A 14029-nucleotide genomic window follows, 5' to 3' on the forward strand; every position below is an offset into this window, starting at 1 on the left:
TTAAGGTAACGAAGAGGACGCGGGTGGCACTGTGGTCTAAACCGCAGTCTAGGGCTTGCCAATCGGAAGGTCGGCAGTTCAAACTCCTGTGATGGGGTGAGCTCCCGTTGCTCGGTCCCTGCTCCTGCCAACCTAGCAGTTCGAAAGCACGTCAAAGTGCAAATAGATAAATAGGCACCACTCCAGCAAGAAGGTAAAACGGTGTTTCCGTGTGCTGCTCTGGTTCACCAGAAGCGGCTTAGTCATGCTGGCCACATGACCCGGAAGCTGTACGCCGGCTCCCTTGACCAGTAAAGTGAGATGAGCGCCACAACCCCAGAGTTGTCCATGACTGGACCTAACGGTCAGGGGTCCCTTTACCTTTAAGGTAACAAAGTGGCTCTGTGCCAGAAAACAAATGGGTGGGCCAACCTCCCTCAACTGGCTGGTAGTTAGAAAGACAAAGCCCAGAGTTGACAGTTGAGTGATGGGGCCTGAAAGGTAGAAGCAAGCTGTAGGCTGGGAAGCCAGGTAGTCAGAGCCATGCCTAATTTCTGTAGGAATTCAAGGCTGTGGCTATGGGAGAAGCAATACTCTCTTGAGGTGTTAATGCTGTGAACCCCTCAATCGTAGGCTCATGTTGTGTATATGTGTAAATAAACCATATTGCATAAAGACACCACTGTCTCCGTTATCCCTCATTCCAAAGGAAACCAAACCCTGGGTAAAAGCCCCAGAACTCCAGGAATCTCACACTGGTTTGGCATGTGTTTAATAGACATACATCTACAGCAAACTTAAAAAGCAACCATCTGTGTCTTACCAACCTATCTGGAAGAACATTTGATTTGCTTAATTGCATATCTTGTTTATTACATTTCCCCCATACTTTAATTTTCAATATATGAATGGTAATTTCCAGGATATTCAACCAGTTGTCAGAGAGAAAACATAGAATTCTTTATTACTGCATATTCCTCAGGCATATGTTTGGTTTGGACTAGTTTACATTCGTATGAATAATACTGTTATTCAAGTTATGTTTAATTAATAATGGGGGGGGGTTGTTGTTGTTGTTTAGTCATTTAGTCGTCTCTTTGTGACCCCCTGGACCAGAGCACGCCAGGCACTCCTGTCTTCCAGTGCCTCCTGCAGCTTGGTTAAACTCATGTTGGTAGCTTTGAGAACACTGTCCAACCATCTTGTCCTCTGTCGTCCCCTTCTCCTCGTGCCTGCAATCTTTCGCAATATCAGGGTCTGAAGGTGCCCTAAGTGGTTTTTGGTATAACCGGGGTGGGGAGAGTCACTTTTTAAAAAATGCTTCAATCTGAGTGCTCAGAAAAAAGAAGATATGAGTGCTCAGCTGTGTGTGTGAGCATTCAGTTTAAGTAAGGAATGCATCTATTCTTTTGGGGAATGCTATTTACCAGGAACATTCTTAACTCTATGCACAGCTAGATGGATAAGGGAAAAGTCAAGAGAGTGAAGATGAATGAAAGGATAACTAGGAGCCACTCGAACACCTGGAGGCCTTGGCCAGGCTTCTCTGGAGGGGCTGAAAAGGACATATACATTTGGAAGTAAATATAATTCAATTATTTTTCTCTTTCATTCCCTCTCTTCCATACCCGGCAGGGAGGGAAATTTGTGATTGCTGTCACCATCTGCAGTGATCATGGAGCCCAAGAAAGTAAAGGACAAATGTTGAAAATCCAACGGGGGGCATTTTAACCTCCCACGACATTGTGTAACTGACTTTAAGGAACACAGGAACTTCAAAGTAAGACTGCAACCATTGCCTTATAACTATTGTAAGAACAATCTTGTGGGCTCGAAACACCCCACCATGCAATTCTAAACTCATTTACTCATCAAATAAGTCCAGATAAGTTTAATTCGACTTACTCATTAGTAAGCATGTAGGATTGCAACATGTTGGTCTCACATCAAAGTTTCATTAAAGTGTGACCCCAAAATTTTGGATCCCCTCCCAACTGATACCAATGTTTTGTGCTCATTTTGTGCTGCAAACCATGTGTTTTGTGCCATCCCCCAATGGAGTACTTGATACTCAACCCAGGGTTATAAATTGACATCCCAAAATCCAATTTTTTATGATCTCCTTCAAACTGATGCCAAAGTTTTGTCCTAGTTTTGTGATGTAAAGTAAGTGGTCTTTCCTGTCCTGCCCTCCCCTCCCCCCCCCCCGCATCTGCTGTGATCCACAGAAAATCTTAGCAATACAGTACAAGCTTTTAAATGTTTGTTTAAAAAAGAATTTATTGTAATCTTGTGAAATAAAAAGATACAAATACATATAACAAGGTGGGGGGAAAGGCACAAGGCTTGAATGGCAATTCCTGCATGGATGAGATTGGAAAAGATGGAGGGAGGCAGATAGGGGCTGTTGTTGCTTTTTTTGCTATTATTTTTGTTAACATTTATGATTACAAGGATTTGGTTGGTTAAGTTCAGTTGATTGCAGTATGTGGCTTGTTTGTATGCTGGGGGGGGGGGGGTAAGGTTGGGTCAAGTTAACCACACTGGTGTGGGCCGTTGTCTTGTTGTGCAGCTACGTGATACTGTAAAGGGGAACCTTTATTGGAAAAGGTGGGGTGGGGAGATTATTTTTGTTATTATTTTTGTTAACGTTTATGATTGCAAGGATGTAAACATGTGCTTATAAAGTAAGGGTTCAGAATCTCTCTCCTCGCCCCCCTTGACTATGGAAATATGTAAGTGAGGGTTTTTAAACAAAACGGGACGGGAAATCTGCGACGATGAGGTTCAGGATAACGTGGATGCTGCTGCAACAATGGAGGAAGGGGAAGGCTGCTCTGAGTTATACATGCACCGTTATGTCTAGAGAGAAACACCATTCCCTTACTAGATTTGAATATTAAAAGCCCTTAAGTGCCGGAGCACATAAAACATATAAAAACCTTGCCTCCGAGAAAAAGAACAATAGAAAGCCCAGCCGCGAGCAATCCCCGTCATGTAATTAAAAAAGAATCTGTGCAGCTCTGGTGAGCGTCTTACCTCGACGCCATCTTCCTTCCTCCACCCCAACCCCCTCCTTACTATTATTAAGACTGATTGATTGATTGATTGATTGATTGATTGAATTTTATATACCGCCCTATACCCGGAGGTTTCAGATTGATGGGATTAAAGGAAGACAAAACTATTAATGAACTATAAGGAAGCAAATTAAAATTTGGACTGTTGGATCGTTGGACAATTTATGATGGAGGAATTAAAAGCAAACCGGCCAGAAAGGAGCAGATTTTTCTGCACAGAGAGCTGGAAAGTCTTAACGGTGGGGCAAATCTGCTCGAGTGCCTCGGATCTCGGGGAGAGACTGTAATAAGAACTTGAACTGTGAAGGAGAAAGTGGTTAGCCCGCCCCGCCGCCGATGATGATTATTATTATGGGCTGGTTGGAAAATGCACCAAGCGAGATGGTCGACCTTTGAGTTCCTGCTGTAAAAAAGAAAAGAAAAAGACCCCCATTTAAATGCGACGAGGGACAAGGGAGTTGAGCAGCAAGAAGATTATACACGCAGATGAAAGGAGAGGAATTTTTATTTAATGTTATATACCGGTAATATTGTTCAATAATTCAGCAGGGATTGATAATCTGATAAGTAACCTCACTCCCTGAAATTGGAAAATGTTAATTTAATATATGTGCAGGAATTGATTGATAGCTGTTTGAAAAGGAGTTGTTTTTTTAAAAAGAAAATATAATGTACTGGAAGGTTATTTGCAATGTTTGAAGGCAAACTAGAAATAATTGGGGAATATGATGCAGCACTAAGAACTATTGACATATCTAGGAGGGTGTGCGGGAAGTCAGATTTGGAAAAATGTTAAACTGGTGTTTCTTTGGAAAAATGTTAAATTTGGTTCAGTTAGTGGCCTGTTTGTAAAAAATTGAAAATCAATAAAAAAGATTTGGCAAAAAAACTAGAACACTGAAATAATAATAATAATAAAGGTCAACAAGAGCATACATACATACAATCAGTGTTCTGGAAAATAGCACCAACCATTTGAGGAGTGTCCAATTGATGTGCAATTGCTGACATGCGGGTCCAGCAGAACGGGGGAAGACATGCTCATGTGTGTGTGTGCCACTGGCAAAAGTGGGCAATTGATGCGAAATAAACAAAGGCTGGAGGTGTTAACAGTTGTATATCAAGGTTTCAAAGTCACCACAATTTTTTGGTTCGAGGGCAGAGGTGTCTACTTGGCATAATCAGTGGGTCTCTTTCGCAGATGACAGCCGTTCATGGAATCTTCTGTTTCCGGAGTTGCTGTCTTCCACAGAGGATGGTTGTAGTTCCAGATCCTCTGATGTTGACCTTGCTGGTTTGCGGCCACTGCAGGTGATCTGTACGAAAGGGACTAATTTCAGCAACGTAAAACCCAAGTAGCCCACTAGATTTCTTTGTTCAGAACTCACAGCATGAGCTGTGGTGTGGCGTGGGAGGGGCATGGGGGACATGGCCCCGGGCACAGAACATGGGGGCGGCCGTGAACCAGATAGCCTCGCCCCCCCACATTCTCTTCACTCCCTGCCAGAGGCGGGGGCTGATGGCTACGGAGGGTGAAGATCTCTGCGTGTCCTGCCATGTGTGTCCTGCATTCCCAGCTGCAACTCCACCTTCCCTGGGTCAGGAAGGAGAGCAGCTGTGGGGCGCCCAGCTGAGGCTGCCCCTTCCCTGGGTCAAGGCTGACCTGGGGGCAGAGAGAAGCTGCGGTGTCCAAACCATCATCCGGGACAATAGTGCCCCCTAGGTAAAGGTAAAGGGACCCCTGACCATTGGGTCCAGTCATGACCGAATCTGGGGTTGCGGTGCTCATCTCGCTTTATTGGCTGAGGGAGCCGGTGTACAGCTTCTGGGTCATGTGGCCAGAATGACTAAGCTGCTTCTGGCGAAACCAGAGCAGCGCACGGAAACGCCGTTTACCTTCCCGCCGGAGCAGTACCTATTTATCTACTTGCACTTTGACGTGCTTCCGAACTGCTAGGTTGGCAGGAGCAGGGACCGAGCAACGGGAGCTCACCCCGTTGCAGGGATTCGAACCGCCAACCTTCTGATTGACAAGTCCTAGGCTCTGTGGTTTAACCCACAGCACCACCTGCGTCTCACAGTGCCCCCTAGCCCTCCCTCAAATCAAATTAAAAGCAGTTAAAAGCCACCTTGAAAATGACACACAACACAACATTCCTAAAATCTGTGTGTGTGATGGTAAATTGATGCCCACCCCCCCGTGGCGTATTACCAGACGGGTGGTACATTTCCCCCAGGCAGTAGAGCCTATAGAATGGAGGAAGAGTGCCTGTCTTGGGGCCAGAGGGTTGTTGGCCCCTTAAAGGCTTTGAAGTTCTAACAAACTGTGTTGTCCCATCCTTCTTCGGACAGAGCTCATAAGGGCTTGTCCACAGCTCCGTATGACCCACCTGCACCCGTGTTTTCAAGGCACGGGGCAAGTGGAAGTGTGGATGAGCCCTAAGATCCCATTGTGGTGTAAACACGAGGGCAGGGGAAGTAGTCACTTTAAATAGAATGTATTTACAGCTGGGTCATGCAACGAAACGTTGCAGTCTGGAGTGCTGGCCTTCGGGATTTCAACCACTCCATTCCTATCCCGCCCTCCCTGCCAAGCATTCAACCTTCCATGGCTCCACTCAGTCCTCTTTAGGCTACTTTTTGAATCACTCCCCTCTGCCAAGGTGGGTGTTGTTGTTGTTGTTGTTTTTAAATCAAAATCAAAAAACAATAACAACAATTATTCTGTGCTTCTGTAATCCTTGGGCTTACGGTCTTGCAGGCAATACATTCCTTCCAGGCTTACCTTCTTTCCCGGGGCAGGATATTTCAGAGGGTTTGTGCAGCCTGCTGGTGGCATTCCATGTCAGGACCCAAGGCACAAAGGCATGAAACTGCCACCAGCGGATGTCGAGTGCCAGCTCGACATCCGAAGAAATCAGTCTCACACCAAGATAGGTTGAAGAAATATGGCTGCTCTGGCTCCTTTAGAGCTACTGCAGCACAGCCTTTATTGTGTGAAGTCAGAAAGATACAAAATACAAGCAAAGCAATTTGTTCTCTCTCAGCAGATAAGGACCATCGCACTAGACCACGCAAGCATCAGGCCATGCTAGTTGACCAATCATTTGGGACAGCATGAGGTGTTCACGTGCTCATCATGCTCTTAGCAATATCTCGTGCTGTAAAATCACTCTGCAATAATAAGAACTCTGCTCATGCTCTTATGTACAAGCAATCATTTTCCCACAAGCGGACCCAGCATGGATGTTGGAAGTTCCAGGGAGGGCTGAGGAGAGACCCAGAGAAGTTACTGTTAGGACAAGAAGCCAGCATATAGGCAGTGCTCTGGTTCACTAAATGTTGTTAGACTGCCGTCATCACCACCACCTCAAGACAGTGGCTGAAAACAGTGCTTTCCCCCCTAAAAGTATGTTTAGGGGTACCTCATTTTCCTACTCATATTGAAATACTGCCCCTCAATGATGCCAAACTTAGATTCACAAAATGTTTAGGGGTATGTGTACCCCTGAATATATATTCAGCACTGGCTGAATATATATTTTTCTTTTTCTGTCTCTTCCTTTCCATGTTAAACTAGATTAGAGGGGGGCCAGCCTCCCCCCAGAGTTGATGAGCATTCCCATTCAAATGGTGTGTGTGTGTGTGTGTGCGCGCGCGCACACACACACTGTCATGTGATCAAGTATGTGCCCCCATATTTCATTCAAATTGGCACCCCTAACTATATATAATACTAACATTTCCTTTAGAGCCTTCATTATTCTCTTCCAAAAACTTGCCTTTCTTTGATAGCTATTTGCCAAAGTTTGTGTTGCCAATATTCTGGACCCTAGAGCTAAGTCCGCTAGAAATGTCAACATTCACTTACAGCCAGAAGTTTGCCAGATGCCATCTTGTCAACAAAAAAAGCAAAGATCACCACAGTAGATCTCTCTAAACCCTGTATGTGCTGAGGATACAAGAATCTCAAGAACCTCAGTTCAAACAGATGCACATTTCGTTGCTAAGCAATGGCTGTTGGTGACATCAAATGCACAGCCACCACACCAGGGTTCTACAAGAGTCAGTGTGGCATAGCAGTTAGTGTTGGACTAGGACCCAGGATACTAGGGTTCAAGTATCCAAGGACTCAGCCTTGAGCCAGTCGTCCCCTCTCAGCCCAACCTGCCTTGCAGGCTTGTTGTGAGGATAAAATGAGAAGGAGAAATAGGTATGTCACTTTGAACTCCTTGGAGGAAAAGTAGGATATAAATGTCTTAAAACAGATCAATAAACATAACAGCCATGCAGTATTCCTTAAACTGCATTTTGTACCTGATGTTCATCTATGCTTGTTGTAGAACTAGATTGACAATATCACTTCCAATTTGCCTGACTTGGGACACAGCTGCAAGATTGAAACTTTTTGTTTTAGCTTAACCACCGTTTTGCATGTGAACAGACTGGCTTCATAAGGACGCAGACTTGTTTCAACCACGCTCTCCTGTATCTAGGATTATTTCATGTTGCTAAATACCTGGGACATGCTCATCAGCAAATAGGCTTGCAATGTATTCAGAGCCACACTGTCTGTCTCTGATGCTGGGGGCTACGTACACGAGTGTTAAAACACATTGAGGTCATTCATAAAATGATAGGACTGTAGAGTTGGAAGGGACCCTAAGGGTCATTTTGTGCAACCCCTTGTAATGTAGGAATCACAGACCATTTGCCCCTCGGTGTGTTTCAAGTCACTTTTTAATGTTGCTGTACACACAACATAGAGGCCCTTCTTCCTGTGATTCCTCCATGAGAGGTCCAGAGGATGACAACATGAGAGCAGGGCCTTTTCTGCAGTGGCTCCCCACATGTGGAATGCTTTCACTAGGGAGGCACCAGGCAAAAACATTTCTCTCTTCCCAGGCCTTTATCCATGGCCTTTTAAAATGTGTATGTGGTATTGTTTTTGTTTGTTACTATGGTGTGTATTTTTGTGTTTTTATATTGTAAACCACCCTGTGATCCTCAGATGGACAGTATTGAAATTTTAACAACAACAACAACCTGATTTGTTCCACCACACCAAACTCCTTTTAAACAAAACTGGCATCTGAGCATGTGCAACGGTTGTACACACCTCCGGATGAAAGATTAGGTTTGAGGGAAATTGCACCAAGCGGCAGTATTTCCCAAGACATTATAGGACCCCTAAGAATTGTAGGTAAGATCATTTGTACTTGGCTTCAAACACCAGCAGTGGGAGATTACTGGGTGCAAACAATAATGTGTGCTCTGCTTAAGTTGGTGGCCACCACCGCATCTTGTGATAGGAAGTTTCATAGTTAAAGCAGGCCCTATACTGATTCGCCCATCATTTAGGTTCTTTGGATGGTTCTCCAAATATCTCTCTGTGTGTATTGGGCTGCAGGGATGTAGGAACAGAGGAAGCTGCCTTAGACTGCACATGCACTCCCATTTACTCTGCATCCAGTGCATCCCACAGCTTTTTGGGGAGGCAGTATACATACGTTAGCCACAATTCGTATTCCTCCTCGTGTTTCTTATGAAATACTGCATCTTGATATGTTTTTTTCTCTCCAAACCTGCTTCCATCTGGATTGGGAAAAAGAATGACCTTGTTGTATTTTAAGCTGGTAATGTCTACACCAGTGTTTCCCAACCTTTTTTGGGCAAAGGCACACTTGTTTGATGAAAAAAATCTCGAGGCACACCACCATTACAGCCCCGTGACGTCAGCGCGCAGCGTCACGCCGGGAGGGACGCACGAAAGTGTAAGTTTCAATTTTTTCCCTCCCCCTTGCCGGGGAAACTCCAAGCTTTGGGGGTGGGGGGGGAGGAGGCAGCAAAGCGAGGCAGGAAGGAGAGCGCGGCTTGGCTGGGTGAGCTTTGGCAGGGGCAGGGAATGAGAGCCGTGAGGCGGGCGCTGCGGACGGAGGCGCTGCCCGCCGAGCTCGCAGGCAGCCAGGCAGGCAGACGGCGAGAGCCCCGCGCTGGGCAGCCTCTCCTCGCCGTTGCCGCCCCGCCTCTCGCCGCCCGACTCGCCCGCCTCCCTCCAGGCAACATCTCGCGGCACACCAGGCAACATCTCGCGGCACACTAGTGTGCCGCGGAACAGTGGTTGGGAAACACTGCAATACACAGCCTTTTATAGACCGAACTGGTCTATCTACCTCAGTACAGTCTACAGCGACTGGCAGTGGCTCTCCAGGGTTCCAGACAGGAAGTCTTCTCCAGCCCTACCTAGAGAACCTGGGACCTTCTGAATGCAGCCTATAAGGCCCTTAGAGCCAGTGTGGTGTAGTGGTTAAGAGTGGTAGACTCGTAATCTGGGGAACCGGGTTCGCTTCCCCGCTCCTCCACATGCAGCTGCTGGGTAACCTTGGGCTAGTCACACTTCTCTGAAATCTCTCAGCCTCACTCACCTCACAGAGTGTTTGTTGTGGGGGAGGAAGGGAAAGAAGAATGTTAGCCGCTTTGAGACTCCTTAGGGTAGCGATAAAGCGGGATATCAAATCCAAACTCTTCTTCTTCTTAGAAATCAGAAATGGGACAAAGGGGGACAAAAGGGAGAAGCGCAGATGACTGAGAATACAGGGTTAAAATCAGTAACTTTATTCCTGTTTGGGAAGAGAAGTGAAAAAACAAAATGTAAAAAAACCCTCTGCTAACAAACAATTAAATTAATGTTCCTTTGTCCAACACTGCATTGCACTTTTAAGAAAATCTGGGCTCCTGAGAAACAGCCCCTCGTCCTGCATCTACATCCCCAGTTAATGTTTTGTTCCAAGGAGACATTGCAGCATATCCAATGGCAGCGGAAATATAATGGTAGAGTTCTTCTCAGCAGCAATAGTGGTCAGAGTCTGTAGGTAGCGAAGCTGGAGGGCTGCAGGAGACTCTGTGATCACGATGGCGGCTTCCTTCAAGGCCAGGGAGGAGTTCCTTTCACCTTCTGCTGCAATCACCTAGAAGGGAAGAAATTCCAGGTAAGGAGTTTGGAGTTTTACATCAGGGTGGCCTTATGTAAGAGCTGCACCCATTCCTAAGTAAGTCAGACCTAGTCATAGAGATACACGCCACAGGCTAGGAATGAACTCATTCAGTTGAATGACTCTCACCTTATTTCGTTAATGAAAGCTAAGTCTGTCAGACATCTATAAAGAAAGTTAGCAAAAATGCGGAGGCAATGTTCTAAGGCTTATTAGGCAGATGTGGAGGTGCTGCTGTGATTAAGGACACCATAGTCAATCACTGTTGCTAGGCAATCAGAAGGAATGGGAGACATTTCCTCTATCTTCCCCACCTGAAAGGAATAATTATCTTCCCAGGAGTTGCTCACAGCAAAAAGTACAGGTACAGGACAAATAAATGACACCTTGTGCCTTTAATGGCTGTGGGACTAGGAAAAAATGTAACAGTATGGAAACAGACTTGTGGGAAATGGAGACTTGGAGGGCCATATTTGGCCCTAGGGCCTGAGGTTCCCCAGCCCTAATTTAAAGTCATAGACCCCAGGTTAATAGCCCTACAATGCCAATGTTGGCCTTTACTGTACTTCCTACTGCCCCTTTGCTGTCTTCTGGGTGATGAACTTTCTGGAAAGTCACCAGCTAAACCAAATCTATAGAACTCCTGTACCTTTGCTCTTGCTTCACGGGTAGCTTCTGCTTCAGCGGCCATGGCTCTCTGGAGTTGGATGGGCAGCTTCACATCTTTGATCTCTACCCGCTCCACCTTTATGCCCCAGTCATCTGTGGCTTCATCTAATGTGACCTGTTTATTAAATATATACAGATATGCAGGAATGCACTTGTCCATCAAGATATTATTATGCAAGAGGTCAGGCTGGTCCAATGGAAGTCACAGAAGCTGGGATAAAAACAGGGAACTATATTAACCCCACGGGTCAAATGGCTATCTTTTCCCCACTCCTCCTGGACTACAGTTATGTCAGGTGACCTTTTTGCCCTTCAAAATCCCCTTCTGAAGCTCTGTTTGGAGTAGCACTTTGAAAAGGCCCGCAAGAGCATAGGATGAATCTGCTACATCAGCCAGTGTTCCATCTTGTCTAGCATCGAGGCCAACTAGATGCAGTGGTGGAGCTTCTTGCTCTGGCACTGGGGGCGGAGAGCAGGCAGGGGCGTGGCTGGCGCACGTCCCGGGGGCGTGGCACACCACCCGCAGGGGCGTGGTGCGTGTCCAGGGGGCGTGGTGCACAGCCTGCAGGGGCATGGCACATGTCCTGGGGGCATGGAGGGCATGGAGGGGCAGCTGTGATGGCACCCCACCGGGATCATGGTGCTGGTGGCGGTGCTCTGCCCCTGCCCCCCCTTCCTCTGCCAGTGACTAGATGTCTTAGCCCCACAAGCAGGACATGAGCACAACAGCACTCTGCCCACCTGCAATTCCCAGCATCTGGTATTCAGAGGGAGATTATCTCTGACAGTGGAGGTAGAACATAGCCATCAAGGCTAGCAGCCGTTTATAGTTTTGTCCTCAATGAATTTGACTAATCCCTTTTCAAAACCATCTAAGTTGGGGGCCATCACTGCTTCCTGTGGGAGCAAGCTCCATAGTTTAACCATGTGGTGCATGAAGAAGTCCTTTCTCTTATCTGCCCTGCATCTTCCAACATTCAGCCTCATTAAGGTCAACTCCTGTTGAGTGCTTTAATTCCAAACACCAACAGAATGCTACTGTTAGATTATATAGTTCCATCTCCAAGTAACGTATACCCTTCACACTATAGATAGACCAGTGCTTATAATCATGCTTATAATCCAAAGACAGTTGTTGTTTATCAACAAGCAGTCACATTCCAGCATTTCATGCATCTGAAATTAATTAAAAAACATGCCGTGTTCTACATGCTTTCTGCTCATCCCGACATATAAGTCAAAGCTTTTTTTGTTAGTCATATCCCCTCAGAAGAGACTTTCAATTCCATACTCCAAATGGGGACGTGAATCACCCCACAACTCAGCCGTTGCTGTCATACCTGCATACTGTGGGCGATTTCCTCCCGGTCAGAGAGGATCTGAGAGAGGCTCTTGGTCCCAAGAACGTTCCTCAGTGTGGTCTGAGCCAGGAGCCGAGTGGCTGAGTCCGCATAAGCAACATTTGTCACAGAGAGGATGGCGTTCTGAACTCGGTAGTAAACCACACCGTCCACAAGAACCGTCACTGAATCTTTGGTAAGAATCTAGGGTAGAAGCAGGAGCAGGAAGAGTTACAAAATAAAGCAATGAGTCAAAGCATGTTTCTAGTAGCAGCTGCTAAGAACATGTCAGGAGGAACCAACTGCAAGCAGATGAGTTATTAGACAATGATTCTATCTGGTATTCAAAAGAGATGAAAGAGGTCAAGGACCAGAAACACTTACTTCCTGGGGGGCTATATCAAATGACACAGTCCTCATGTCCACTGTGACAACATTGTCTATGCAGGGCAGGATTAAATAGATACCTGCAGGAAAAGAAATTATAACCACCACTGGAAACGTTGGTTTGCACAATTATAGTGAATTAATGCACTCTGTCCCCCTTGTTCAACAAACCTGCTAACTTCTTTTCCAGTTAGTAAAGTGACAGGGAAATGCATTGAAAACTGTCACAACCACACCATATATTAGCGCACAGCCAACCCTGAAGAATCCTGGGAGCTGTGGTTTACCCTCTGCAGAGCTGCAAACCCCAGCATCTTTAACAAACCACAGTTCCCAGGATTCCTTGGGGGAAGCCACATGCTTTAAATTAATTGTGTGGACCTGACCTAAATGAGATGGTCCTTGGAATCGTGGGTAGGCCAATGGCAAGGGTAAAAGAGAGGAGAAACTTGCAGCAAAATCCTGTTGTATGCTAGAACATAATATAATACTCACCTGGGCCTTTTGCACCTTTTAGGATGTGTCCTAGTCTAAAGATGACAGCTCGCTGATATTGCATGACAATCTGAAATGGAGGGACAGCGGGGAGTCACATATAATATCCTAGAGAGTTTTTGCCACCCCACACGTTTCAGATTATACATTCCCACCAGTGGCTAGAGAGCAAGAGGAGCCGGGGCAACCACAGAGCACATAAAACTTTTACCACCACCCTGCTCTGCTTTTGCTGCTGCTCCCTCTTGAAAGGAAGGGACACACAGCAGCTGCCCTTGACATCACACTTCTTGGTGGAGTGGGGATTTTCAAAAACAAACAGTGGGGTGTTGTGAATTATTTTGGGACTATGGAGGGCGCTGTTAGTCTTTTTATTTCTATGTATTAGTAAGTGGGAATATTTCTTTGTTGTTTACATACTGCTAACTTTTTCCTATTACTATTATGTGTGTGTCTTGTTTTGTTTTGTTTTATCTTGTTTCCCTAATAAATTGTATGAAACAATGTGTTATTTGATTGCCACTGCCCCCCTTTTCTATGGTGTAATGTATTTATGCATATACATTTCTTCAGTGTAAGTTGCTTTGAGACCTTTTGAGTGATAAGTGATTAATAAAGAAAATAATAATAATAATAATAATAATAATAATAATAATAATAATAATAATAATTTAATAAATGCAAATTGTATTTGCAATGTCCATGCCTGCTGTTTACAGGGTAGAACAGCTGTCCCAGAAGTTTGAATAATGAAACATGGTGACTTTTGGCAATGCTTGAAGCTGGGTTATACAAGCAGTGGGGGATGGTGCCCATTAAGACTGGTGGGACAGAATACAGGGAGCCCAACAGCAGGTAGCACCAGAACCAATGACAGGTGAGGCCATTCTACCTTCTTTTGAATTCTGCAAGGGCAATACTGAGATTGAAGAGGAGTAAGTTGACAGGCCGTGACCGCCCGCCCCCCAGTAGAAATGCAGTGGTACCTTGGTTTGCAACCATTTTGGATAACAACCACGTCAAACCAGGAAGTGCGTGTCCCTTTTTTAATACACCCCCCCCTTTTTTTATTTCAACCCATTTTTTT

General features: G+C 45.6%; 1 protein-coding gene and 1 long non-coding RNA gene across 5 annotated transcripts in view; both read right to left on the reverse strand.

The window, feature by feature from the left end:
- Nucleotides 1–2241: 2241 nt before the first annotated feature.
- Nucleotides 2242–8172, reverse strand: LOC308579155. Its single transcript, XR_014004320.1, has 3 exons — nt 8125–8172; nt 6931–7280; nt 2242–4375 (listed from the first exon to the last, which is right to left on the reverse strand). It is a non-coding gene; the product is annotated as an uncharacterized lncRNA (long non-coding RNA).
- A 1486-nt stretch (nt 8173–9658) lies between these two features.
- The window catches only part of LOC308579154 (stomatin-like), a 45202-nt gene continuing 40831 nt past the window's right edge, over nt 9659–14029 (reverse strand). For 3 of the 4 annotated variants that reach the window (XM_081179953.1, XM_081179954.1, XM_081179955.1), the window contains 5 exons: nt 12943–13012; nt 12445–12527; nt 12061–12264; nt 10701–10835; nt 9659–10027 (listed from right to left, as the gene is read on the reverse strand). In XM_081179953.1, the coding sequence (XP_081036079.1) occupies nt 9833–10027; nt 10701–10835; nt 12061–12264; nt 12445–12527; nt 12943–13012 (687 nt within the window). In that variant the 3' untranslated portion in view covers nt 9659–9832. The remainder of the gene's footprint in view (nt 10028–10700; nt 10836–12060; nt 12265–12444; nt 12528–12942; nt 13013–14029) is intronic. The other variant, XM_081179952.1, reaches the window with a different exon arrangement.

The sequence above is a fragment of the Podarcis bocagei genome, assembly GCF_964188305.1.
Source record: "Podarcis bocagei genome assembly, chromosome: Z".
NCBI classification, from domain to species: Eukaryota; Metazoa; Chordata; class Lepidosauria; order Squamata; family Lacertidae; genus Podarcis; species Podarcis bocagei.